Source organism: Callionymus lyra, chromosome 3 (assembly GCF_982586985.1).
Source record: "Callionymus lyra chromosome 3, fCalLyr1.hap1.1, whole genome shotgun sequence".
NCBI lineage: Eukaryota > Metazoa > Chordata > Actinopteri > Syngnathiformes > Callionymidae > Callionymus > Callionymus lyra.
The window spans coordinates 13,926,893-13,951,910 of NC_141820.1; the positions used below are offsets into that span (position 1 = coordinate 13,926,893).

Here is a 25,018-nt window from a genome sequence, read left to right on the forward strand (position 1 = left end):
CACACAATATTTGCACATCAATGAATATATTTGTAGGACTTCAACACCCCTTTGATTTGGTGTGTGTGTGTGTGTGTGTGTGTGTGTGTGTGTGTGTGTGTGTGTGTGTGTGTGTGTGTGTGTGTGTGTGTGTGTGTGTGTGTGTGTTACCTGGAAATTAGTCTTCTCCAGCGACGCTCCTGCTTCCACCAACATTCGACACACGGCGTGATTCTTCTCGCCGGCAGCTTTGTGTAGAGCCGTGTCTCCTCTAAACACACAATAGAAACACACTTCAATGATGGTTTTCTTTCAGGAAGATCATAAATATATTCAAGGATTTATTGACACCTTTTTTAATTATTTATTTTAATTTACAGCCCCAGAGTGTATTTTTTTAACCTTGTTAAGGCAACAATACGTGACAGTTTCACATTATTATTTTCAATAAACCAATCATTTTTCGGTGATGATTGGTTTCGTTTTAAACAATCATGTCTTAGAACTCATTGTTGTTATTTTAACAACATTTTAACTAGCTAACTGTAACTTTGTCTGGTCGACCTGTGAGTGTCCAGGTGACCACCCGGGTTAGACACAAAGTATTTCCTTGAAGTAATGTGAAATTTTTCATGATACCAGGAAGATACTTTCTCTTCTTTCGTTAACAAATGCACATGTGGTATTTGGCAATGCCACATTAGAGATTCAATGGCCTTGTAGTTACACCTTTATATTCACTTGAGGTCGGCAGAAAAAAAAAAAGTATAGACTTGCGCGTTACCCCTTTTGACCTGGTCTCTGGTGACATGATTGTGTTTGTGAATTGTTTTCTGCTGAATATCTGTTAAAAAAGTATGTGTTGAAAATATTAAAGAGGTTTTTTGAGTCTTGATCATTCAAGTCGTGTTCAACAAAACTATCTCTCAGTTTGAGTTTGAAGTAAATAAAGTGACTCCACTGTCCGTGTATACATCGCAATCATCACTGACTAGATCAACTTAATGAACAAAAACCCTATTAACTAGTTTATTGACATTCTTGATTCTGTCAAAATGGCTTAAATAGAACCCTTACAGTGAGATATGAAACAGAACTTACTTCTCTCTGTCCGCCAGCTCCAGAAGAACTTTGGAACCTGAATTAAAAGAAACAGCATTTTAATACATACAGGCAGTATAATCAGCCTGAATAAGTAAGAGATGGTGAGCAGCGGATCAGGTCGTACGTTTGTGATTCAGATCGCATGTCACTCACCCTGCTGCACGATGTAGCCGACCAGCTCCGTGTGACCGTTCTTGGCTGCTTTATGCAACGCAGAACACCCGCTGGAGTCTCTGGCCAACAAGCTGACCCCTCGATGTACACACTCGGACAACTGATGGGAGGACAGATGGACGTACTTTTGTAAGTATAAGAAGATAAAAACACTTGATATATTAGTGAAGGATTGATTAACGCTTCATGAAACAGCTGATGAGGCTTCATGATACAGTGTCTTCATTTTGAAAGACCACTAGATGTCACTCTCTGTGGCATCATTTTCAACCTGAGAGAGACACTGTCTGAACACTGTCATCAGTGAGCAGAGAAGCAGAATGAGTGCACGAATGCTCCTTCCCAGATGCAAAACTAATAGGCTCAGGGACTCATTCATTCCTCGGGCTATTAGATTGTACAATTCTGAGTTCAGGGGCAGGAGTGGAGTGAAAGTATCTTGACATTCTGTTCTATGTTAATCTGTTAATCCTTTGTCTTTGTTATTTTTCTTTGATCCATGTTCATTATCTTTAGACTTAGATTGTATCATCTATTTCTTTCTCTTTATTTCTCTTGTTCTTATTTTTATTTTTATTTTCACGAATAATTGCTGTATTGCTGTGTCTAATTGGAAAAAAACTATTTCCCGAAGGAGACCTCCTGAGGGATCAATAAAGTTCTACCTAACCTAACCTAAAATGAAGACAATGTATCATGATACATCATCAACTGTTTCATGAAGCCTCGTCAATATTTTACATCAGACACACAAATCTTTACCATTGAGAGATCGCCAGAGGTCGCCGCCGACAGCAGAGCTGTGAATAGACACACAAACACAGATTAGAAAATGTGTGTGTGTGTGTGTTAGTGAGTGATGATATAAGTGCATACCTTGCTCCTCAGGTGTCGGTTGTATCCTAACAAATACAGACAGAGTTTATCAAGAGATGGTTTTGAAGTGAAAAAAAAAAGTTTAAATCTTTTCAAAAAAGTCCGTGGATAATTATTGACGTACCCGGCAGATGGTTCTACTACCACATCCGGCATCCCTGAGGACGTCACCTGGCCCACCACCGGTGCCTCGTGGTCCAGGATGAACACCTCATCTTGACAAATCTCGGTCACAAAGTGAAGATGCTCCTGAAAACACACACACACACAGGAAGTTATTTAACTGCAAGTATTGTTGAATTTGATGTGTAAAAAAAAACAATACCTGAGCTTTGTCGATGCGATAGAAGCGGTCAGCTGACGTGGCTGCAGACACACAAACACACATAAGCATGTTAGACCAGTTGGTTTTCCATAAACTGACTCTTCAGAGGATAAATTGAGGTGAAAAGGTGAACGACCTGCATATATAATTCTGGAAGCCAGGAAGGTCGTTCACCTTGACCCAGGGACAACACAAGGGATACCACAAACACATTCGTTTTGGATAACACAAGGCTTAAGGGGATGCAGATGTTTGAAGAGTATAATTTCTAAAAGCATCCAACTCTGGATCCAAACATGATTCTTTAATCAGTGTGTTGACAAAACCATCAATTATACCCACAAAATTGTAGAACATGTCTCCCCTTTATGGTCCCCCTTTATGGTCCTCCTTTAACGTTGTAATGCTGGCTGATATTTCGGCACTGGTGAACAAGATGAAACCCTCCTCTTGCTCGTTAGATGTCCTTCCATGTAGGCTCTTTATCAAAGTGTTAGATGTAATTGGGCACTGGGTTACCAATTTGGTGAACCTCTCCCTTTCGGGTTTTTCCCAATGCATTTAAACACGCTATTGTGAAGTCATCGTTAAAAAAGCCAGGCTTGGACCCGACTAACCTCAATAATTTTAGGCCTATTTCTAAGCTCCCATTATTCTTAGCCTGGACATTTATAATGTATCTGTACATGATGTCCATCTGAGTGATCATTCTCTTGTTTTGTTTTACCTGGATTCATCCCTGAACTTACTTACTTACTTTCTTAACATGAGAGGTTTACAGGAGGTCTACTCCCTCCTCCTCCCCTTTTTTTCATTCATATAAAAAGAAAACAACAAGTATATTCCATTAAAGAAATAAAAAACTTACAGTCCAAGAAGCTCCAGTTTGGAGAGAGTCTGTTGGCTGAACTGGTCCTGGGAAGACCTCTGTTCTCGTCCTGAACAGAAACATAAGAGATTAGACATGTTTTCAGAATAAATGAACCTCCAGCTACATCAAATAAGATAAAAAACATTCTGATTGTGGAGAAATGCATCAGAGGCATCATGAAGAAAACTAAATCAAACTAGAAATATTTCCCTTTTTGACATCTGAATTTACAAAGGTTCTTTTATCTAATAAATTCTAGTTTTACTCTTGTCAATGACATTCATCATCTCTGGTCCTTATTTACTTAAATAGGTTAAAATATCAACACAAACATTAATCTACCTTGATTTAGATTATTTTCTGACAGCTTCCTATCTTGATTGGTGTAAATTTACTAGAATGAGTTTCAGTCCTTCTGTAGTAAAGCTCGCACGACTCACTGCATTTTGATCCAACACTTTTTGTAATTGAAAAGTTTAGGTTGATGTTATGTTGGATCTTAAACTATAGTATCAACATACATTGACACACTTGGAAGGTTAAAGAACAAGACATCTGCAGGCAAACGTTACGATACACGCAACACAAGACGAGTCGAAGTGTCAAAATCAAGTCACACCAACATTCATAAGCTGTGAGATTCAAAGACTTTGGTGCACAGGAACGTTCGTACAAACCATTTCTAACAATTCTATCTTTTCTTCTCCTTATATTTTACAACCATCAGCCGTGTATTAGTTTGAATCTTCTGATTTGATATAATTACCTTTAGATTTAGTATTAATGAGTAGTTAAATATTATCATATTGATGTTAATTTAATGAAACATATTTTGTATATCAAATTAAATTGTAATTTTTACAAGAACATTTTAAGTGATATATATTTATTATATTAAATAAATATGATTAAAGTTCACTGCCATTATTTCTCATATGAAAATATATCACTATTGATTTGTGTTGTTTTGTTTGTTTTGTCTAGTACTGCTTTATTTATTACGCTTATTATTATTATGTTGTATGTTGGTTTATATATTTTAAAAAAACAACGTTTGTTAATCTCATATACCATCCAATACATACCAAAATAATTGTATATTATTATTATTATTTTTTTTTTTTAATGATGAAATACTATTATATTATTTTAAATTTAAGTATTAAGTTGTTTTTTTTTTAATAATTTGAATTAAAGATGGGAAATGATAAGGAAAAGGTTAATCGTGTTATTAGATATCAATATACATAGCAATGTCAAAATGTAGGTAATTATGTAATATAATTATAAAGTATTTAAAATGAAATGAGAAGTAATCTATTGTGAAAACGTTATAAAATGTTGAGACCGATTGAACTTATTAATAACTAATTTATATTAGGAAGCATTTTACAATATAAATTGTTTTAATGGCTTAATTTCACTTTAACCTACTGAAAAACATATTTAAAAAGTATTCATAGATTCAGACATTATAAATGAAAAAGTTATTAATAACTCATTTATATTGGGTATCATTTTCCAATATAATATAATTGTTTAAATGGCTTAATTTCACTTAACTAACTGAATTTAAGATTCTCTAAGGACTCGGTCGTGTACCTGGTAGTGCACTCTGTGGCCAGTAGAGGTCGCCTGGTGTAAATCCTACCGAGCAGACAGGTGAGGAAGATTAAAACAGCAGCCAAAGCATCAAGATGCTCGTCAGCGACCGAACACCTTCACAGCAACACGTGACTCAACACAGCGGCGACAACAACGACCCGCGCTCACCTCCTGCAGTCTGTCGATATACAGGCGACACGTCTCCAGGTCGCAGTCTCCTCTCACCACCACGATGCCCACTGGGATGGCTGGAACACATCCAAGTCAGAACAGAACAGAAGATCCAACTGTCGTCCATCACACACTCACAGATATCTCGCAGTCGCTCCTTGTCGTACTGCAGCCGGTCGTACTCCTGCAGGCCGATGCGGTTCACGCGCAGACGCAGGCGCTCGGGTACTGCGTGAGGACTGAGAGGAAAACATGCGTATATGTACACACTCACGTACACCAGTATGACCATGCAGTCGCACAACACCGACACACACACAACTCGTCTCATCCAGACACACACAGATGCATGTAGGAACTTCCATCGTGAACTGGTCAGTGTCCAATATTACTCTCGTCTTTTGAATACAAATTTGAGGATAAAAAAAATAAAAAAAAATGGCCGAAAACTACTATTCCAGCTAATGGTGGACACTGAGGGGTGAGTGCAGGGTGAGGTCACACACACATCGGTCGGGACGACATCCAAACATGGGAGAGAAGCACAGAGAGCGTCACATGCTGACATGCTCACACACACTTGTATATATAAATGCAAACTCAACACACTCAGCCAAATGACTTGATGCAACACTTATGACATGTATTCACTTCATCCTTACTCGGTACAAATCACATACTTATTATCACTGTTTTCATTTTGTTTATCGTGTTGGTGGGTTTTTAGAAACATTTGTGTAAAGTCAAACATATATAAGTACATATCAGATAAAAAGATTAATAAAAATATACAGATAAATGTGACTTTTATCAACAGCGCAGCAGGAACATTGCTGCTTTTTTTTAATATCCTGTGTTGTAAAGCGAGGACTGTCAATATTGACACTTTACTCAAACAATGTTTCTCTTTCCTACTTTCACTTGAGGTACTAAAAATATTATGTCTCTGACATTCATTCAATTAACTCACTAGATGTTTACATGTATTTCGAAGGTTTCAAATGTTTTGGCATCACATCCTCCTGGAGTGTTCTGTCCACCCGCAGGAGGAACACACAAATATATACTGTATATACGTACGGTCGCCCAGAAGTGCTAAACCAAACTACAAACTCTGAAACATAATTTCATTATGTCGTTTCAAGAGTTTGGAAAATTGTTTCAGGAAATTTCAAGCGTGTAAATTTGTTGTAAATGTGTTTCAGAGTTCGAAAATGTTTTTCAGAGTTTGTACTTTGTTTCAGAGTTTGCGAATGTGTTTTAGAGTTTGTAATTGTGTTTCAGAGTTTGTACTTTGTTTCAGAGTTGGTACTTAGTTTCAGAGTTTGTAATTGTGTTTCAGAGTTTGTACTTTGTTTCAGAGTTTGTAATTGTGTTTCAGAGTTGGTACTTAGTTTCAGAGTTTGTAATTGTGTTTCAGAGTTTGTACTTTGTTTCAGAGTTTGTAATTGTGTTTCAGAGTTGGTACTTAGTTTCAGAGTTTGTAATTGTGTTTCAGAGTTGGTACTTAGTTTCAGAGTTTGTAATTGTGTTTCAGAGTTTGTACTTTGTTTCAGAGTTTGCGAATGTGTTTTAGAGTTTGTAATTGTGTTTCAGAGTTTGTACTTTGTTTCAGAGTTTGTACTTTGTTTCAGAGTTGGTACTTAGTTTCAGAGTTTGTAATTGTGTTTCAGAGTTTGTAATTGTGTTTCAGAGTTTGTACTTTGTTTCAGAGTTGGTACTTAGTTTCAGAGTTTGTAATTGTGTTTCAGAGTTTGTACTTTGTTTCAGAGTTTGTAATTGTGTTTCAGAGTTTGTAATTGTGTTTCAGAGTTTGTAATTGTGTTTCAGAGTTTGTACTTTGTTTCAGAGTTTGTACTTTGTTTCAGAGTTTGTAATTGTGTTTCAGAGTTTGTACTTTGTTTCAGAGTTTGTAATTGTGTTTCAGAGTTGGTACTTAGTTTCAGAGTTTGTAATTGTGTTTCAGAGTTTGTACTTTGTTTCAGAGTTTGTAATTGTGTTTCAGAGTTTGTAATTGTGTTTCAGAGTTTGTAATTGTGTTTCAGAGTTTGTACTTTGTTTCAGAGTTTGTAATTGTGTTTCAAAGTTTGTAATTGTGTTTCAGAGTTTGTAATTGTGTTGTGTTTCAGAGTTTGTAAATGTGTTTCAGAGTTTTTAATTGTGTTTCAGAGTTTGTAATTGTGTTGTGTTTCAGAGTTTGTAAATGTGTTTCAGAGTTTTTAATTGTGTTTCAGAGTTTGTACTTTGTTTCAGAGTTTGTAATTGTGTTTCAGAGTTTTTAATTGTGTTTCAGAGTTTGTAATTGTGTTGTGTTTCAGAGTTTGTAAATGTGTTTCAGAGTTTTTAATTGTGTTTCAGAGTTTGTAATTGTGTTGTGTTTCAAAGTTTGTAAATGTGTTTCAGAGTTTTTAATTGTGTTTCAGAGTTTTTAATTGTGTTTCAGAGTTTGTACTTTGTTTCAGAGTTTGTAAATGTGTTTCAGAGTTTTTAATTGTGTTTCAGAGTTTGTACTTTGTTTCAGAGTTTGTAAATGTGTTTCAGAGTTGATGTGTTTATGAGTTTTGTAAATATGTTTCATTACTTTGTAAATGTGTTTTATAGTTCGTAACTTGTTTCAGAGTTTGTAATTGTGTTTCAGAGTTTGCACATTTGTTTCATCGCTTATTTAATGCGATTATGAATTTGTAACTTGTTTCAGAGTTTGTAAATATGTTTCATCACTTTGTAAATGTGTTTATGAGTTTGTATCTCTCTCTCTTTTTTTCTGCTCTTAGGAATAGACGTTCCGTCTTTGCAAATGCTTTTATTTAAAATGTAGAAAAAGACATACATCATGTCCAAAATATCTATATAATACTGTTGCCACTGTAGTGTTGACATCTCAAATTATTGATCTTTTGTCAGTGGCACAATGTTTGAATTTTTGGAAAGACTTGTTTGACCAGAATGAAGCAAAATTCAGCACACACGCCCACACACACACGCCCACTCACATACACTCACACACACACGAGCCCACTCACACACACACACACACGCCCACACACACACACACACAGACTTGCAGACCACGGACAGAGGGTTCAGGTACTTACACAGAGAAGGAGTCGGGGGGAGCAGAGAGGCGGCGCAGATCAGCTGCACACACCTTCTGAATACTACGACCGCACACACACACACACACACACAGAAGAGAGAGAGGAATATGTGGTTGGAAGAAGGGAAGAAAAAAAAGAGGACGGAAAATGAATTAAAGTGGAGAAAATAAAGTCGGATTAAAGGGACGGTGAGAGGTGGCGTTAAAAAAAAAAGAGGCAAATATAAACCATAAATAATGAAAGAGATGGATTTAGGGAGAGAGGATGAAGGGAGGCAGACGGAGAGATGAGTAGCAGAAGCGAAGAGGTAAATAGACAGACACAGTACAGCAGCAGAACACAGAGCCGACAGCAGATTACGCTTCTCTGGCGAAGCGTTTTTCGCCGCCGAAATAACACTCAAGACGTGAAGACGTGGAGATTATTAGTGCTACAGAGAACGGACGGGTGTTAGATTTCATTCTTATCTTCCGAACCGCAAAGTAAGAATACACACTGGACGGAGGACGGGAGGGGGATCAATGGAGAGGTTTGTCTGCCCCCCCTAGTGTGGCATGTCAACGTGTCGCCGCAGGCTTTTATTTTGACGGTCGGAGTGGACACATGGCCGCTTTGATCGTGGCTCGGCAAAACAAAGAGGGATGTGGGACACAGAGAGGAGAGCATGTCAGCTCCCACTGAACAGGCTGCGTGACTCACTCACATCAAGTCAGGCTTTTACAACAAGGTTGGCCAGGTTCCCTTATCTGTGTGTGTGTGTGTGTGTGTGTGTGTGTGTGTGTGTGTGGGGGTGTGTGTGTGTGTGTGAGTGTGTGTGTGTGTGTGTGTGTGTGTGACTCACTCGTTGAGCAGGGGAACAGAAGTGCGTCTCTTGCTCTTCTGGACCATGTTGGCCTGGTTGCGGAGCGAGATGCGAAGGGTGGATGGAGCCAGTCGACACGGCTCACCGTCCACCTGTGAGGAGAAACTTCAATTATTCATACGTCAAAAGACAAAGCTGGGGATTTAAAAAAAAGAACAAAACTTTTAACCTGTTATAGAGAAAATATCATCAGCTCAGAAGGATATTTATGTTGATTGAACCAGAGTTTAAATGGCAAAACTGTTCATTTTTAACTATTTTTAATGTGCTCAATATTGTGAGAATATATTGAAACACTTAAATATTGTAATATTGTTTTGTTTTTTTAAAGGATACTGTAGCAATACTGAATGTATCTTTATCAATTGTATTTTCTACAGAAAATATAAATCTATAAAATATATTTTTTTAACATTTGTTTTTTATCTTTTATATTTTTTTAAGTTTATATTTCAATAAAGTATGTGTAAAATAAAATAAATAGATGTTTTCATTAAAATTTACATGCAAGCATTCACAGCTTTTGGTTAATTTTTGCGACTAAACGCTAGATGGCAGCAGTCATTACAACCTCCACAGCTAAAGGATCTATGAAATCTCCCGAGATCACGGCGATAACTGAGGCTGAGAGGATACAGCCGTCTTCAGCAGCAGCTATTAAAGCCGATGTTTGGACATACTTTGATTTTAAAATAAAAGCAGTTACGACTTTGTCAAGAGTCAGGTAGTCCGTAAATTCTGCAACACCAGAGTCAAGTACTCTGACAATACTACAAATATATACTTGTTACTGTAGTATTACAATATATTGTTGACCCTGCATTGAATCCTTGCCAAAACACACTTCTACTGCTCACATATGACAAATATACAGCACTTCTCAAGTGACGTTAAAATAGCATTAATGGTATAAGAGTGTTAAGAATATTAACATTAATATATATTCTAATAAATCTAATTGATCAAAAATCCTAATTTTTAAAAAAATAGTATAAAAATAAACAAATAACAAAAAAGGAAAAAGCAATACTATTAGAAACAGAGCAATTTCTTTATATAATTATTTTAATAGATACACACTTTTCTGCATTGACTAGTAAAAGAAAAAAATAAAATTTGAACATGAACACACCTGCTCACTTTAACTTAAAACAACAAAACAAATCTAAACTGTATTTAGCCAGTTAGCTTAAAAGCTAAGCTAACCGTTATGCTAGGCTAACACATTAGCAAATTCATTTTTATTAATAATAATGGATTACATTTATATATTTTTAAACTTCCTGCTAATAATTTGTATCTCAAAGCAATACTTATCACACAATTACTTCTTTTTTTCCCCAATAAAAAAGCTAGTGTTAATAGTGTATATTATATGTAATATTGCAAAAGAAGCGAACTTGCTAGCTTAAAATGTCATAAAATAGAACACGGCAAATTGAGGACGAATCAAGAAGCATGTTTATCACAATTTAACTCATATTCTCTCAAGTTAAACCCCTGAAAGTGACTCACCTGAACAGGCATGGTCTTGAAAGTGGTGAGAACCACCTCTCTGCACTGGTGCAGTCTCTCCCCGTGACCTCCGACCTGCAGCGCCGCCTGGTGTTTATATAAAAGTAATATTAAAAATCAGATCCGTTTAAGGCTAAATGAATCATTTTTAGGATGAACTTCTCTCACCAGTGACGCCATCGTGAAGCCGATGACCTCGATACAGCCGTCATCGTGACGCTGTGGCTCGAAGTCCCGGTGGTCCCCCGTGTTCCCCCATGGCATGGTGCCAGCACAGTACCTGCCAACAGGACTCGTGTCAATGATACAAATGATATAACATTATTATCCACTTTCCATGTCCACTTTTTTCAGTTAAATAACCCGATATTTATTGTTTTTGGTTTGATATTATGCATCTTCTGACTTAAAATGGTACAAAACTTGTGCTGGGATGCTGTAAAGATAAATAAATTACATGTTTAAGGGCCCATATTGGATAATAAAGAACTAAGAAAATAAGCTCTAATATGAGGTGGACAGTTAGGGAACAGAAGTTTTAGGTACATTTTGATTATATTTTGGAATCATTCTACTTAAATATGGTCAAAGCATGCAGTCTTTTTCATATTATTATTCTTAGAAAGATCGTTTTTATTTTCATTTAGAGTTAACTGGTGTATACTAGAAAATAAAATATACGTTTAAATGTTTTAGTCCATCAGGGCCGAATAAATCAAAGGGCTCTAGTTGCTCCGTACTAAACAGTTATACTAGAAAGTATTTGAAACAGCGTTTATTACATTTATTTGAGTGATTATAATAGGTTAAATAAGAACATACACTACGATTGTTTTCACAGTGTTTCCTGTCTGTGTAGCATGTTAGCCTTTTAACTTCGGCTACAAACAATCTTAAAATATAGACTTTTGTATTTTTTTTCCCCCGAACAATTCTTCCTGTCGAGATGTCACAACAAGACATTACTGACAAGCAGTATGGAATTATTAGGATGTTTCTAAGTTTGTGTTTTTGGACGAAGAAAGTGCATCTGCTCACTTACCTGGGAATGTTTAGAAACACAATGCACTGGAATTTCAGCTCCTGGATCTTGGGGGTTAGATCCGTCCCATCACACTGACAAACAGAGAGACAACACTGTCAATTGGTCATGTGATCAAATCTGCAGAATCATTTGTAGCCAGAAGTGAAGAGGGGCTTGTTCTAGTGATGTGTTGATGAGGCTTCATGAAGCAGTTGATGAGGTATCATGATACAGTCTTAATTTTGAAAAAACACTAGATGTCACTCTCTGATTTATACCGTATTTTCCGGACTATAAGTCGCTCCAGAGTACAAGTCGCACCAGCCATAAAATGCATAATAAAGAAGGAAAAAACATATATTAGTCGCAATGGAGTATAAGTCGCATTATTTGGGGAAATTTATTTGATAAAATCCAACACCAAAAACCAACATGTCATCTTGAAAGGTAATTTAAAATAAAAATAGAATAGAGGCAACAACAGGCTGAATAATTGTACGTTACGTTACATGACACAACTGAGAACGTGCCTGGTATGTTAACATAACATATTAAGAGTTATTCAGATAACTATAGCATAAATAACATGCTAAGAAGTTTACCAAACCATCCGTGTAACTCCAAATAACTAAAATCCAATGAAATCTTCATCTTCGGTGTCACTTTTAAACAACTCCGCTAACTCCGGAGGTAGAAGATGCGGCGCTTCCTCTTCTACGTCGAAATTATCAACACAGGCCTAGAGCGCCCTCTTGCGGTTTAGTGTGAAAATAACATGTGAAATGATATACCGGTAATAATGTGTTAATCATTTCACACATAAGTCGCTCCAGAGTATAAGTCGCACCCCCGGCCAAACTATGAAAAAAAACTGCGACTTATAGTCCGGAAAATACAGTAATCTTTGGCTCTGATCTACTGATTCAATGAAACCTGGCATTGTTTTCAAACTGAGAGTGACATCTAGTGGTCTTTTAAAATAAAGACACTGTATCATGATACCTCATCAGCTGTTTCAAGAAGCCTTATAAACTAGGGTGTAGTTTCTCTTGCAAAAATGTCATTAGGACACCGAATAGATAATAAAAGTGTCTTCAATGTTGTATTTGAAGTAGCAAGACGGTATATATATTGGTTTCTGGCTCCCCTAGTGTTGGAACAGTTTAATATGTGAAAACGCTGTAATTGAGCTGATTACCAGCCATTATGGAAATGATCGCAACCAACGTCTCTGACCCCGTCATAAAGAAATTTGGTTTTTCACGTGCTGACCAGTCGTGGGTCGCATAGACAAAGTTGACTTGCGAGGAGTTACGTTAAATGATATGGACTACAAAAGACTACATAATGCTCACTGACATGAATATTACTTAATCACATTTATTTTCATTATTATCAATTAATTGTTAATTTTACGTAGTGTTTATTATACATTTCAATATATTGTAATTTTAATTATCTAAATGTATTTCATTCATTTCATTCTATACCATCATTAACACAAAATATTCTTGTGTCGTGTTTACAACAATGTCCTAAACAGTGTTTTTTTTTTCGGGCACTTTTGTTCCTCCGTGAAAGGTCAGAGTTCACGTGAGGAGGACACTGACGGTGAAGGATTCGGTGTCGCCGTCACAGGAGCAGCTGAAAGAGGTTTCCTTAATCACCCGGTCGACCTGCCGCCTCAGACATGTCGACACGGAAGACGATACACACCCGGAGACCGAGAAAACGCGTGTTCACACTCACCACCACTCGCACATGCTTGGACAGATCCCTCGAGCTCCTCTGGAGGAAATCTGAGAACGCAGCCTGCGTACAAGAACACACGAGGGTTCACTCTTAAATAACATTATTCACGATACACAATACAGTCTAGTCTTTCATTTTTTTTGAAGGACATTTTGTTCACTGTCAAAGTTCTTGAGGACGTGACGCGATGAACAAAAGTCACTTCATGGTCGAGTGCAAACCTCACCCCTGCATAGAACATCTTGTTTCGGAAGCGACTGTTGAACTTCTCGGGGTTGGCCTCTACAGAGGGGGATGAGAAAAAAAGGGAAAGAATGCATTAGACGACTGAGTCACACTGGAACACACGTTGGAGGATCCTTCTCATCTTTTATTTAGCTCGGTACGACGCTCTCGACGGAGGTTAGAGGAGGAACCCGAGGAGCGAAAATGAAGAGCGACTCACCTCTGGATTCGTGGAACTCCAGGGTCACGTGAGCGTCGAAGCCGAGGCTGAAGTAGTTGTTGAACACATTCAGAGGCAGCTGAGGAGGACAGAAGTGTGGAAATATTCTATAAATATGGATTCAAGTAGCTCCTAGTCGATGATACTTTGAACAACTGAAGGTACGACTCTGGAGGATTTGATACCAGACTCAAGTTAAATGAATGCAAGAGTAGATAAAAAGGTTTATATATTTTTTTTAAACATCTCCTGCTCTGGCGTACGTTCACGTAGAAACACAGTTCAAACTTTAAAATGTAGATAATAATCAAAATTATTAAAGTGGGATTTGACTCTTTTGTAGCTTTCATAGTTTTTTCGTAACGGGGCAAAGCGCCCACTCTTGCAATTTTCCCAGCCGGAAATTGTCTATTTTTTATTATAGTTTTGTGTGATTTTTGTTGGGGGTTATATTTCTTAAATGATGTTGGATATACATATAATTAAATAAAAACATGTTTAATATTCATGTGGGTTTTTTTATTTTTTTAAATGTGCGTTGAATGTAGTAGCAATCCTTACATTTATTTATTTTTAATATAATTTTGTCTGTGGGATCCTTGAAGTATCTGTGTGTTGTAGTTCAATACAAGTTAAAACAAAATAAAATTAAAAAAGCACTTAGAAAGTGCATACCTCTGCCAAAGACTTGGATCCTTTAATCCTTGATTAAAAATATTATTTTAATTTATTATTATTATTTTCTGGGATATTCTTGATTTATCTCTGTGCTGCAGTTTAAGAAAAAGTAAAAACTAAAAGAAATTAGACTCTGACTAGAAAAAAAAACAACAAGAAAAAAACACAGCTTTTCATCAAATCAATGGAAAATAACGAGATTATCCTTTTATGACCGGGATCTTCAGAAAAAAAGCAGTACTGGTAAAAAAAAAAAAATGCATGACCAGAACAAAATCTTTAATTGCATGTAAAATATCACTATAATGCTGTTTGATTAATTTAAACTAGTTAACATCTTTAGTTTATCTTTTATAGTAAACATGACTGACAATAGCATCTTTACATGTCGATGCAAACGGGCTAATATTATTCCAAAGACATTGAGAAGTTACTCTTTTGCTAATACAGATTAATGGCCCAAATTCTAATCCAATTGATGAACAAAACAGCGCAGAGATTATAATTTTGTTTTGTTACATTTACTGACAATTTAACCTAAAATATGTTCTGAACTTTTTCCGTTATTTTGCTAAAAGACAGACGATCACATGACCTCCTTTGCGGAAAGAAAAATGGGTGTATTGACGATAAAATTGAATATGAATATGATATATATTGAAAGATTTAAGTCCGGTTAATGGATACACAAAACTAGTATCTGGATTAATGTTGCAATAATTCATAAATAAAAATAAAACATGATAAAATGCAACATTAAAAAGATGGATGGTAAAAAGAATCCCTCAAATATGAACTTTACTAAAACAAAAACATGTTTTTTAAAAGTCAATAACTGTATCTTTTTACAAACCATCACATGTCATCCAGCAGACAACAACAAATAAAAATGCTATTTTTAATCCAAACAAAAGTCATGCAAGAGACTTTATTGCTTCTAAAATTACTAACATAACATGAATCATTAGTTTTTCTTTTCAACCCACACGACCACAACGGCGAGGGTTGTTCTCCCGTCAGCGCTGAACCGGACTGACCTTCTGAGTGCCCTCCTCTGGCTGGACGCCACTCTTCTCCACCAGGAGGTTCCATCGGTCCAGCTGCACCACTGACCCGTCCTCCACATGACACAGAACCTTGGACACTGGTTCATCTGTGTAGCCCTAAACACATGGACACGGAGCAGATGAATGGACAGTCACGTTGAATATATTTGTTTCTCTTTTTAGTGCGTTTTTTATTTTAGAAATCACAGCACTGTGATGTTTTTTAAGCGAAGTGGAGATGAAATATAAATATACTTTTTGATGCTTTATTAACATTACGGATGTGATATATATATATATATATATATATATATATATATATATATATATATATATTAAAAAAAGATTCATATGTGTGTCGATATTTTTGTATCCATCTTTCTGAAAATAAAATAATTATCCCACACAAATAAAAGTCATAATACCCTGAACAAACTTTGCAAACTTTCCGAGTTTCTTTTACTAATTTTAAGTAAAAATATGTCTTAAAAATATGTTTCATGAGTCAAGCAAATGATCATCATTGACACGAGCAAAAAGACCCTGGATGAGTTATATCAGTGTCAACAGAATATTAAATGTTTGAATTTAACATTTCAGATATTTTTCTATTGAAATGTTATTGTTTTTAAGCATTTACTTTAAAAAAATATATAATTTAATTCAGAATGTCAAAATTGAAAGGTTGAATTAATATTTTTAATTTATTATTTAACTAAACATGTTAAATATTTCCCTTTTTGGGTGGTATATTAGGATGGATAGATGGTATATTAGGATGGATAAATGGTATATTAGGAGGATGGATGGATGGAGGGATGGATGGATGGATGGGTGGTATATAAGGATGGATGGGTGGTATATTAGGATGGATGGATCGTATATTAGGATGGATGGATGGGTGGATGGATTGGTGGTATATTAGGATGGATGGATCATATATTAGGATGGATGGATGGTATATTAGGATGGATGGTATATGAGGATGGATGGATGGTATATGAGGATGGGTGGATGGATGGTATATTAGGATGGATGATATTTTAAGATGAATGGATTGATGGACGGTATATTAGGATGGATGGATAGCTGGTATATTAGGATGGATGGATGGAATGTATATTAGGATGGGATGGATGGATGGATGGATGGATGGATGGATGTGTAATTTTCTCAGATTATTGATTCATTTATTGGTTTGTTTTTTACAGGTTAAACTATGTCTCAAAAATTGAAGATTTAACAAAGTTTATAACTAATTTCTACTGCAAATCTCTACAATACACAACATAAACTGACCCGATGGTTTTAGTGATTAGTTATTTTTAAACTATACATTTGCACACAATTCTTTTTTCAATTATTACAAGAAAAAAAATTGTCTTTTTGTTTCTCCAGCAACAGTTACAGTGACAAACAATCACACCTCAACGTTTCAATGTATATTCCCCACAATCTAATCTACAGCAACAACCTTCATTAAATCATTTCATACGTTTGCTTTTACTTTCAGCTATAACTGCACTTTACACACAAGTGAACACAAACACACACACACACACACACACACACACACACACACACATACAAACACACACCCTGACAACAGTGGGATGATAGTAGCGCTCAGTCGCGCTCACGGCTCTGACACAGTCGGAGGCAGCAGGTGCAGCGGTGAGTAACAACTCGTGTCAGGGAGGAACGAGGGATGAAAGAAGAAGACAGAGACGGAGGGAAGAACCTTTGCACAATGGAGCGCACAAGTAATTACACGCCTCTGAAAAGATCCATTTTCACTCAACACAATCATCTTGGAGATGCTGATATTTCTGTGACACGTGTCACTCATTTCTGAGTCAGCGCTTGACATTTTATTCCAAAAGAACTGTTTCTTAAATTGAAAACAACTATATTTTGACAAATCTTTTAGATGTAATTTTGTCAAAATCGATGCAAGTCTGTTTTTAAAATCTCTCCTTCTACTACAAAATGCAGTTTAAAAAATATATACAGTATATATATCATCAAATAATTCAGACGTCCATTAAAACATGAACTATGGCTCAGTCATCAACTAAAAAAAAGCACAGAGGCGAGGCATACCTCTGCCAAGGAGCCCATTTTAAGCACCTTTATATTACGGAACTAATATTTTCATTAACAAAGATCATGTAGAGTTATAGCTGAATGTTTTACAAAGTCCTTTTTTTGTTTCTTGTGAGTTCTAAACGGAGCTTTAGGCGCATGCGCAGCAGCAGTGAGGAGCCATTCAAGTGGTTAAACCTTAGGAAACCTTAAAAAATGTCTAAATCCAGATGGATCTAAAGACAACAAGAAAATGTAATCCCTCCGTTCTAACCTATCATAAACTAGTCCATATCTAAAACAAATATGAAAATAAAATGGTGATGTGTTGATGAGGCTTCATGAAACGGCTGATGAGGTATCATCCATACAGTGTCTTTATTTCAAAAGACCACTAGATGTCACTCTCTGTTTGAAAACGATGCCAGGTTTCATTGAATTAGTAGATCAGAATCAAAGATTACAAAGCAGAGAGTGACATCTAGTGGCCTAATGGAAAGGAGACACTGTATCATGTTACCTCATCAACTGTTTCATGAAGCCTCATCAACTTTATATAAAAATGCTAAGAAAATGAATAAAAAAAAACACAAGTTAAAGACTAAACCTGGATTTGAACCTGACACCACAAAGAGAGGATGAAGACAAATTCAAACGTATCATATTTTCATCTAAAGAACGGTGATGGTCAGGAAGGAGAGGATGAGCTTGACAGGAAGTACGCTCTTGTAAACTTCCTGTGCGGCGGACACTGCAGTCGTCCGTCCACGACATGCCATGAATTTCAATCCTTGAGCCGAATCTTTAAACGCCAGTCGTCAAAATCTACCGCAGTAAATATAACGCGCGGTAAAAACGGTGTAGAATTAATGTATTTGACGAGGCGTGCGAGTGACAAATGTGTCCCCGTGTCGCAGGAGTCAAGGTCGAGGAACTCACCCCGCCCCAGTTGAGCGTCCTGGCAAGGTCATTTCCTGTTCCCAGAGGAAGAACAGCGACCGGAGGCTGGGGGTTCATCTGCAGCTCGTCCAGCATGGACAGGATCCAGCCCACCTACACGGAAACATTTGTGGGTTTTTTTAAGAATTAAAACAATACTGACAAAAATGAAAGCATCATAAATACCGTGCCGTCTCCACCGCAGGCCAGGATCCTCAGATTTGGCACTTTTCTGTACAACTCCAAACTGAAAAAGGGAGGAAATCAGAGTAAGTTTTTGAGAGAAGCTCATGTTCACTCATTAGATATGATGCAGAAGTTTCTGAATGTGACAAAATATGGAAACGAAGTATCGTGATGTATTTATTGACTACACTGTATCGATTAGAAAATATTTACATTCGGCTCAACAAACACGTTTTGTTTTTAATCAAAGTTTTTTTATAGTTCTTTTTTTTAATAAAGTGTATAAAATGAAGTGTATCATTATTTTATTTTAGCGTTTGTTTATGTTTGTGTCGCAATTAAACTTCCCGCCGCAGCTAAAGGGACAATAAAACTTGAGTGAGATCCCAGAGACGACTGAGAACGAGAGGATACAGTCGACTCCAGCAGCTTTTAAAGCTGATGTTTGGACATATTTTGGTTTCAAAACAAATAAAAGCAGTTATGACTTTGTCAAGAGTCATGTGGTCTGTAAATTCTGCAACACCAGAGTCAAGTACTCGACTATACTACAAATATATACTTGATCCTAGAGTATTACAATGTATCGTATCGGTGCTTCTGTATCGTGATACGCATCATAGCGTCAGATTCTTGCAAATACATAACCCTAGTTCTTAGAGCAGATGTTTTTCATGAACGTTGGAGGTAAAAATCTTCTAAACATGCACAGATGCATTGATGAGTTCGCTGAGAGGGAGCGAGACACATATAGTGACATTGGAGCTTGAATAGCTGTGCAGGCAGTAGTGTTTAAAAAGGTAGAAAAACAGTCAGAAAATTATTTTATTTATAAGTCTCGCTCGAAACTCGTTGCAGTCGGTAATGACTGGGAAAACTACAAAGAATGTTTAGTCTCACCACAAAAAAAAAAGTTGTTTTGAACTTGTGAATTGAGAGAAAAACTGAATAATAAAAAGGTTCAGAGACAAAAGTCTAAACTCAGTCTTAGGAGAGTAAAGAAAGAAATGAACATAAAGACCAACAGAAGCTCAGCAGGCCAGAGAGAAGGAGGTACTCACGCCTCTCGAAGGCCACCCTGTGAAAGGTCAAACACCTGCCGTGGATTCAGGATCCACATGAACATCTGTAGCACCTTGGCACCCTGAGAGGAGAACACATGTCACATCAATACAAATACTTCACCCTTTTGATAATACTATTGGACTGTTAACAGTATGATACTGTTTTGCAAAACAAAAAAACTATTAAAAAACAATAATAATAATGATAATTAGGTTGAAAAATTCTCATGATAACATGAAAAACAGGTTCCATTTCTTTACAGCTATTAAAAAACAAGATGAAATAATAATAATAAAAGCTTCAATTAACATATAAATAATATACAGTATAAATAATATACATATAAATAATATACAGTATATATTATAAGACATGGGTTGATGAGGCCTTGTGATAGCACTATCTTGAAAATGATGCCAGTGAATTAAAAAATCAATTTCAATTATAAAGCAGAGTGACATCTAGTGGCTTTTTGACAATAAATAAACTGTATCATGATACCTTGTCAGCTGTTTCATGAAGCCTCAACAACACACTACTACAGTGCAGACATCATCACACTTCAGGTTGAATAACCAATTATTGTATTTGTGTTGCACCATTAGAGGCTTCATGAAACAGCTGATGAGGTATCATGATACAGTGTCGTCATTTTTGAAAGATCTGACCAGACGTGTCACTCTCAGTTTAAAAAAGTCAGATTTCATTGACCGATTAAATCAGAGTCAAAAACTAAAAAACTGAGAGGTACATCTAATGGTCTTTTTTTTAAATGAAGACACTGTATCATGAAGCCTCACCAAAACATCATTACGCGATACTATTCATTTTATTAAATAACCAAATGCAAACGAAGAAATTAATAATTTCCTATATGAAAATATGTTTTGCACTTCCCACAGTTCTAAATATCCGACGGAAAAAGGGTTCATTTTCTGGCCATTACAAAGACACTGTTTATTTAAGAGACATCCCAGACAGCAGAAGTCATCAGCAGCAAGAAAATTAATTATTTTATTATTGTTATTATTTATTTATTGTCGTTAGTAGCTATGAGTTTGATACATAAACACATTTATAAATAAATATATTCTGCAGGCAGAGTAAGTGGTTTTATAAACTGACAGGCAGTTAATTCATTGTCGTGACATATTTTAATAACTCGTGTTTTTACATGAAGCAAAATATTATTAATTCCTGCTGAGTGAATAAAAAAAAGTGTTTTGTTTAATTATGGGAGCAATTAAAGCAATCATTTATCTTTGTTATTCAAATGAGGCAAATGCAAATTAGAAAAAATACACTTTCACAGATGGTCGGATATTAACAACTAGTGACGTGTTGATGAAGCTTCATGAAGCAGTGTCATTATCTTCAGAGTCCACTAGATGGCGGTCTCTGCACTATTTTCTTTGCTCTAATGAAACATCATTTTTTAAACTAATGACGGCACCTACTGACCTCTAAACAACATGACACTGTTTCATGAAGCTTCATCAGACCACCACTATTAACAACTTCAAGAGATGCGTCCAACTAACAAAAATAAGATAGTCTGTCAATTAAAAAAAATTCTAAGGACTACTTGAATATGAAGATATTTCTACAAACACCAGCAGCTCATGGCAGCTAAGAGTGTACCTGATTTCCCCCACTTTTGGGGTTCACGAAGACGAGGATGGGCTTCATGAGGGGAGAGGGGAGGGGCTTCAACATGAACGGCCGCCACTTTGACTCCTGTGACGGGGAGAGAGAAATATTATGACTCGGAGCAGATGGACTATGAAAACATAGAACCGTTTATAATCTGGTGGTAGCCCACAACTGCTCTGAGATATGCAACTCCATGACAGTGATGAGTTTACTGAGGGGGAGCCAGACAAACAGCAGTGTTGTGAAAGTTCTTGAGTGCGTTAGAAGACCTAACGTTCCATATTTATCTCACTCCAAACCATGCATGACACAATATTAGTTCGGTTCAGTTCAGTTACTGTTTAAAGTCCTACCACAGAAAATGATGATAGCCATTTATGTAGAAACATTATTAAAAAAAAAAAAAGAAATAAAATGTATTAATATAAAGTGAGATATATACAATAAGACAAGGGAATTGGACACTAAAGTGGGCTAAAGGGAAACATTATGATTTGAGAATGTTTTGCATTGAACAAATAAACACTATACAGACACACAACTGAATAATAAAAGTCTAAATTGTTATTATAAATGTGTAAGTTTGTCTATTATGGTCATTCTGGATCCCTTACTAGGTTATAAAATAAAAAAAATGGTTAAAAACTGACAAAAGACGTCGACCTACAGAAGATTTGACGTTTTGATCGTCATTCCCAGGCCTTAAGAAATGAATCTAGCTATTTCCATGTCACGATAAGATGAGATAAGATATGTCTTTATTTGTGTTATGGTTTGTTACTGCAGTTCACCGGAGCAGCAGAAATCGAAAAAACATAAATACATGTTGGAATAAACACACAGTGCAATAAAAACATATAATAATATATTAAATATGTAAATATTATATTAAATATATATTATATGGAATAAAAAAGAGATGTTTCTTGGAAAAAAGCAGATAAAAAAAATATATAGTACAGAAAAATGTAATTAAATCCAATTATATTATTGAAAAGATTAACTTAAAAGGTAGATTATGTTGAAAACAGTACTAAGATGTGTTTCTAAGTAAGTCGAGCTCTAAATTTTATTGTATTTTCTTCCCATCCAACTCACATCCAGTCCCTTCTTGCTCGCCCTTCTCTTGAACGACGTCCGCTTTTTCCTCCTGGCAGAGTTCTTGAGAGAGTTCTGGGGTTCACAGACACACGGTTCAGGGTTTTAGTTCACCATCAGAGCTTGTGACCAGACAGTGTGTGTGTGTGTGTGTGTGTGTGTGTGTGTGTGTGTGTGTGTGTGTGTGTGTGTGTGTGTGTGTGTGTGTGCGTGTCTGCGTGCATGCATGCATGTGCACCGCACACTAAAGACGAGCTGATCAGAATGAAGAGTTTAGAGATGCACGCTCTCATGCTGACTTGTGTTAGTGTGAACACCTGCGGCTTCCTGACTTTGATAATCCAGGACGGCGGCACGATGACTCCGGCGTGCGCCCCGAGCGAACACGGCTCCTCGATCTGATGCAGCATGAAACACGTCACCTTGTTGTGGAACTGAAAAATGTGACGAGACGTTCTATAAGTCGATTTATTCCTCAGCATCAGCTCTTCTTGCGCAGGAGACTCACGGCTTGTTTACACCAGGAGCAGCTGATGGCGATGATTTCTTTACTGTGGAAGAACTTCTGCTGGAAACTCTGTTGAAACCAGACAAAGTTTACGAGACCGTGTGAGAAACGCTGGAAACATCCGCCCGCATACCTTGCCACACTGTCGACACTTCCCCTCTTGTCTTCGTCTGTGGACCCAGTGATGTCTCAGAATGTTTTGCTGTCGGTGTGAGCAAACAATTCTTTTCTGTCATACAACACAACATTGTTTTAGCTCCTTCAAGACAGGCTCGTTGGAAGACTTACATCTCTCAGACACCGGGACCCCCCCTCTCTGTAGGTGGGTTTGCACCTGAAGTTGATCTAGAAAAGCACATTTAAATAGTGTCAGTATTTGGGAAACGGTTGAGGACCCAACATTGAGCCTTGTGGAACACCAAAATGTAACGTTTTAAATGATATAAAAGAAACAGCTTTCACTTTACACACACACTTTTAAAACCACATTTTCCAGACTTTAAGACACTACTTTTTTCATTCGTAACCACACACAAAGTTGTGTTTTATTTATTTTATTTTATTTGAAAAAAGGCCAGTAACATGTACACAGTTATTTATACATACATATAAACGAAACTCAAATATATCAACCCAAGATAATCTATTTATTTTAATTTGTTAACGATCTCTAGGGGGCGCTCTAGCAGGAGGCCCTAAGTTCAAGACAGATGGGGAAGGTGACAGTTTTAAGAACAAAAGGTGGCTAAAATAAACCAAAAGCTTGATGCCAACCAATCAATAAAATCTATTTATCCATCTATCCATCCATCCATCCATCCATCCATCCATCCATCCATCCATCCATCCATCCAGATACTTTAATTGTAACTGTATTCAGGCATCATATATCTTTTGATTTATAAGGTGTTTCATCTGGCTGCTGAAGAAGGAAATAGAGATGCTGCACATAAGCTCGGCAGTAATGAAAGTATTGGGAAACGTTGGAGACGGCAGCGTAAATAACTGACTTGATGCAAAAAGGCAGGATTTGTATTCATCCAGCATTTTTACTGCTGTGTTACAAACAGTTTGTGAAAAAGCATTTATGAATTTAAGTATTTTTATCTTTTCCTTGTACCATCTTCCTGTGTAACTTTTGTAAATGTTACAATACTACAATATTTTAACAGAACCTACAATATTAACATTATATTAGAGAAAACGTACAAACTTTATGACACCGTTTACTTGTTAGTTTTACCTTACCTTAGCTTATTATACTATTAATGAATAATTTAAGGAATTAGGTTTGTATTCAAAAGCTTTGTGTTAGTTACTGATTGCATACTTTTTATTTGATAATTATCACACAGTTTTTTTTAGTTTTTTTAAAATGATGCTAAATATATTTGCTATTTGCGTCCTTAATAAGTAGCCTTTCTTACTTATACCATCTATTCTAATGTAGTTAATAGTTAATCATAAATGTTTAGACAATTTTTCACTAAAAGTATCAAAAATAAGGGCCTTGAATAATAATAATTAAAAACTCTATGATAACAGTGTAATAAAAACTTAATTCACCTTCACAAAAACCCACCAACAAACTTGCGATTAAAGGTTTTAGAGAAAAAATACTTTACGTGATGCAATTAATTTTATATAGAGAGTTATTTAATCATGCGTTGCTGGTTTACCTTTTCCAACTGCTCTATGCAACCAGTGTGGACGACGATCTTGCAGGCGGCGCACTTCCTCCGGGGGGCCGACTTCTTAAAGGTACACACAAGGAGGAGGAGGTGAGATACACACACACACACACACATCACACTAAACATTATGACTGTCAACACAGAGAAAACATCCAAAGTCCATCATTCAAATCCTCTCAGAGGGAGAGAGATTCTTGTTTGTCAAGGCTTTTATTTTGACACAAATCAAACTGTACTGCAATATTTAAGAGTTAGATTTTACGCT

The 25,018-nt window shown here is 36.3% G+C and overlaps 1 protein-coding gene across 4 annotated transcripts in view; it reads right to left on the reverse strand.

The window, feature by feature from the left end:
• Nucleotides 1-25,018, reverse strand: part of dgki (diacylglycerol kinase, iota) — a 73,610-nt gene that overhangs the window by 3,313 nt on the left and 45,279 nt on the right. The window contains exons 4-33 of one of the 4 annotated variants that reach the window (XM_087786503.1): nucleotides 24,739-24,813; nucleotides 23,348-23,404; nucleotides 23,193-23,261; nucleotides 23,060-23,128; nucleotides 22,869-22,985; nucleotides 22,552-22,626; nucleotides 21,442-21,537; nucleotides 19,797-19,879; nucleotides 18,736-18,796; nucleotides 18,550-18,663; nucleotides 15,517-15,642; nucleotides 13,802-13,880; nucleotides 13,583-13,638; nucleotides 13,354-13,416; nucleotides 11,623-11,696; nucleotides 10,749-10,860; nucleotides 10,581-10,667; nucleotides 9,045-9,157; nucleotides 8,201-8,263; nucleotides 5,244-5,344; nucleotides 5,103-5,182; nucleotides 4,932-4,976; nucleotides 3,327-3,396; nucleotides 2,459-2,499; nucleotides 2,258-2,382; nucleotides 2,134-2,159; nucleotides 2,020-2,057; nucleotides 1,237-1,357; nucleotides 1,081-1,117; nucleotides 151-250 (exon numbers count right to left, since the gene is read on the reverse strand). In XM_087786503.1, coding sequence (XP_087642629.1) covers nucleotides 151-250; nucleotides 1,081-1,117; nucleotides 1,237-1,357; nucleotides 2,020-2,057; nucleotides 2,134-2,159; nucleotides 2,258-2,382; nucleotides 2,459-2,499; nucleotides 3,327-3,396; nucleotides 4,932-4,976; nucleotides 5,103-5,182; nucleotides 5,244-5,344; nucleotides 8,201-8,263; nucleotides 9,045-9,157; nucleotides 10,581-10,667; nucleotides 10,749-10,860; nucleotides 11,623-11,696; nucleotides 13,354-13,416; nucleotides 13,583-13,638; nucleotides 13,802-13,880; nucleotides 15,517-15,642; nucleotides 18,550-18,663; nucleotides 18,736-18,796; nucleotides 19,797-19,879; nucleotides 21,442-21,537; nucleotides 22,552-22,626; nucleotides 22,869-22,985; nucleotides 23,060-23,128; nucleotides 23,193-23,261; nucleotides 23,348-23,404; nucleotides 24,739-24,813 — 2,373 coding nt within the window. Of the gene's footprint in view, nucleotides 1-150; nucleotides 251-1,080; nucleotides 1,118-1,236; nucleotides 1,358-2,019; nucleotides 2,058-2,133; nucleotides 2,160-2,257; nucleotides 2,383-2,458; nucleotides 2,500-3,326; nucleotides 3,397-4,931; nucleotides 4,977-5,102; nucleotides 5,183-5,243; nucleotides 5,345-8,200; nucleotides 8,264-9,044; nucleotides 9,158-10,580; nucleotides 10,668-10,748; nucleotides 10,861-11,622; nucleotides 11,697-13,353; nucleotides 13,417-13,582; nucleotides 13,639-13,801; nucleotides 13,881-15,516; nucleotides 15,643-18,549; nucleotides 18,664-18,735; nucleotides 18,797-19,796; nucleotides 19,880-21,441; nucleotides 21,538-22,551; nucleotides 22,627-22,868; nucleotides 22,986-23,059; nucleotides 23,129-23,192; nucleotides 23,289-23,347; nucleotides 23,405-24,738; nucleotides 24,814-25,018 lie in introns of all 4 variants that reach the window. The other 3 variants (XM_087786501.1, XM_087786500.1, XM_087786504.1) reach the window with 3 other exon arrangements.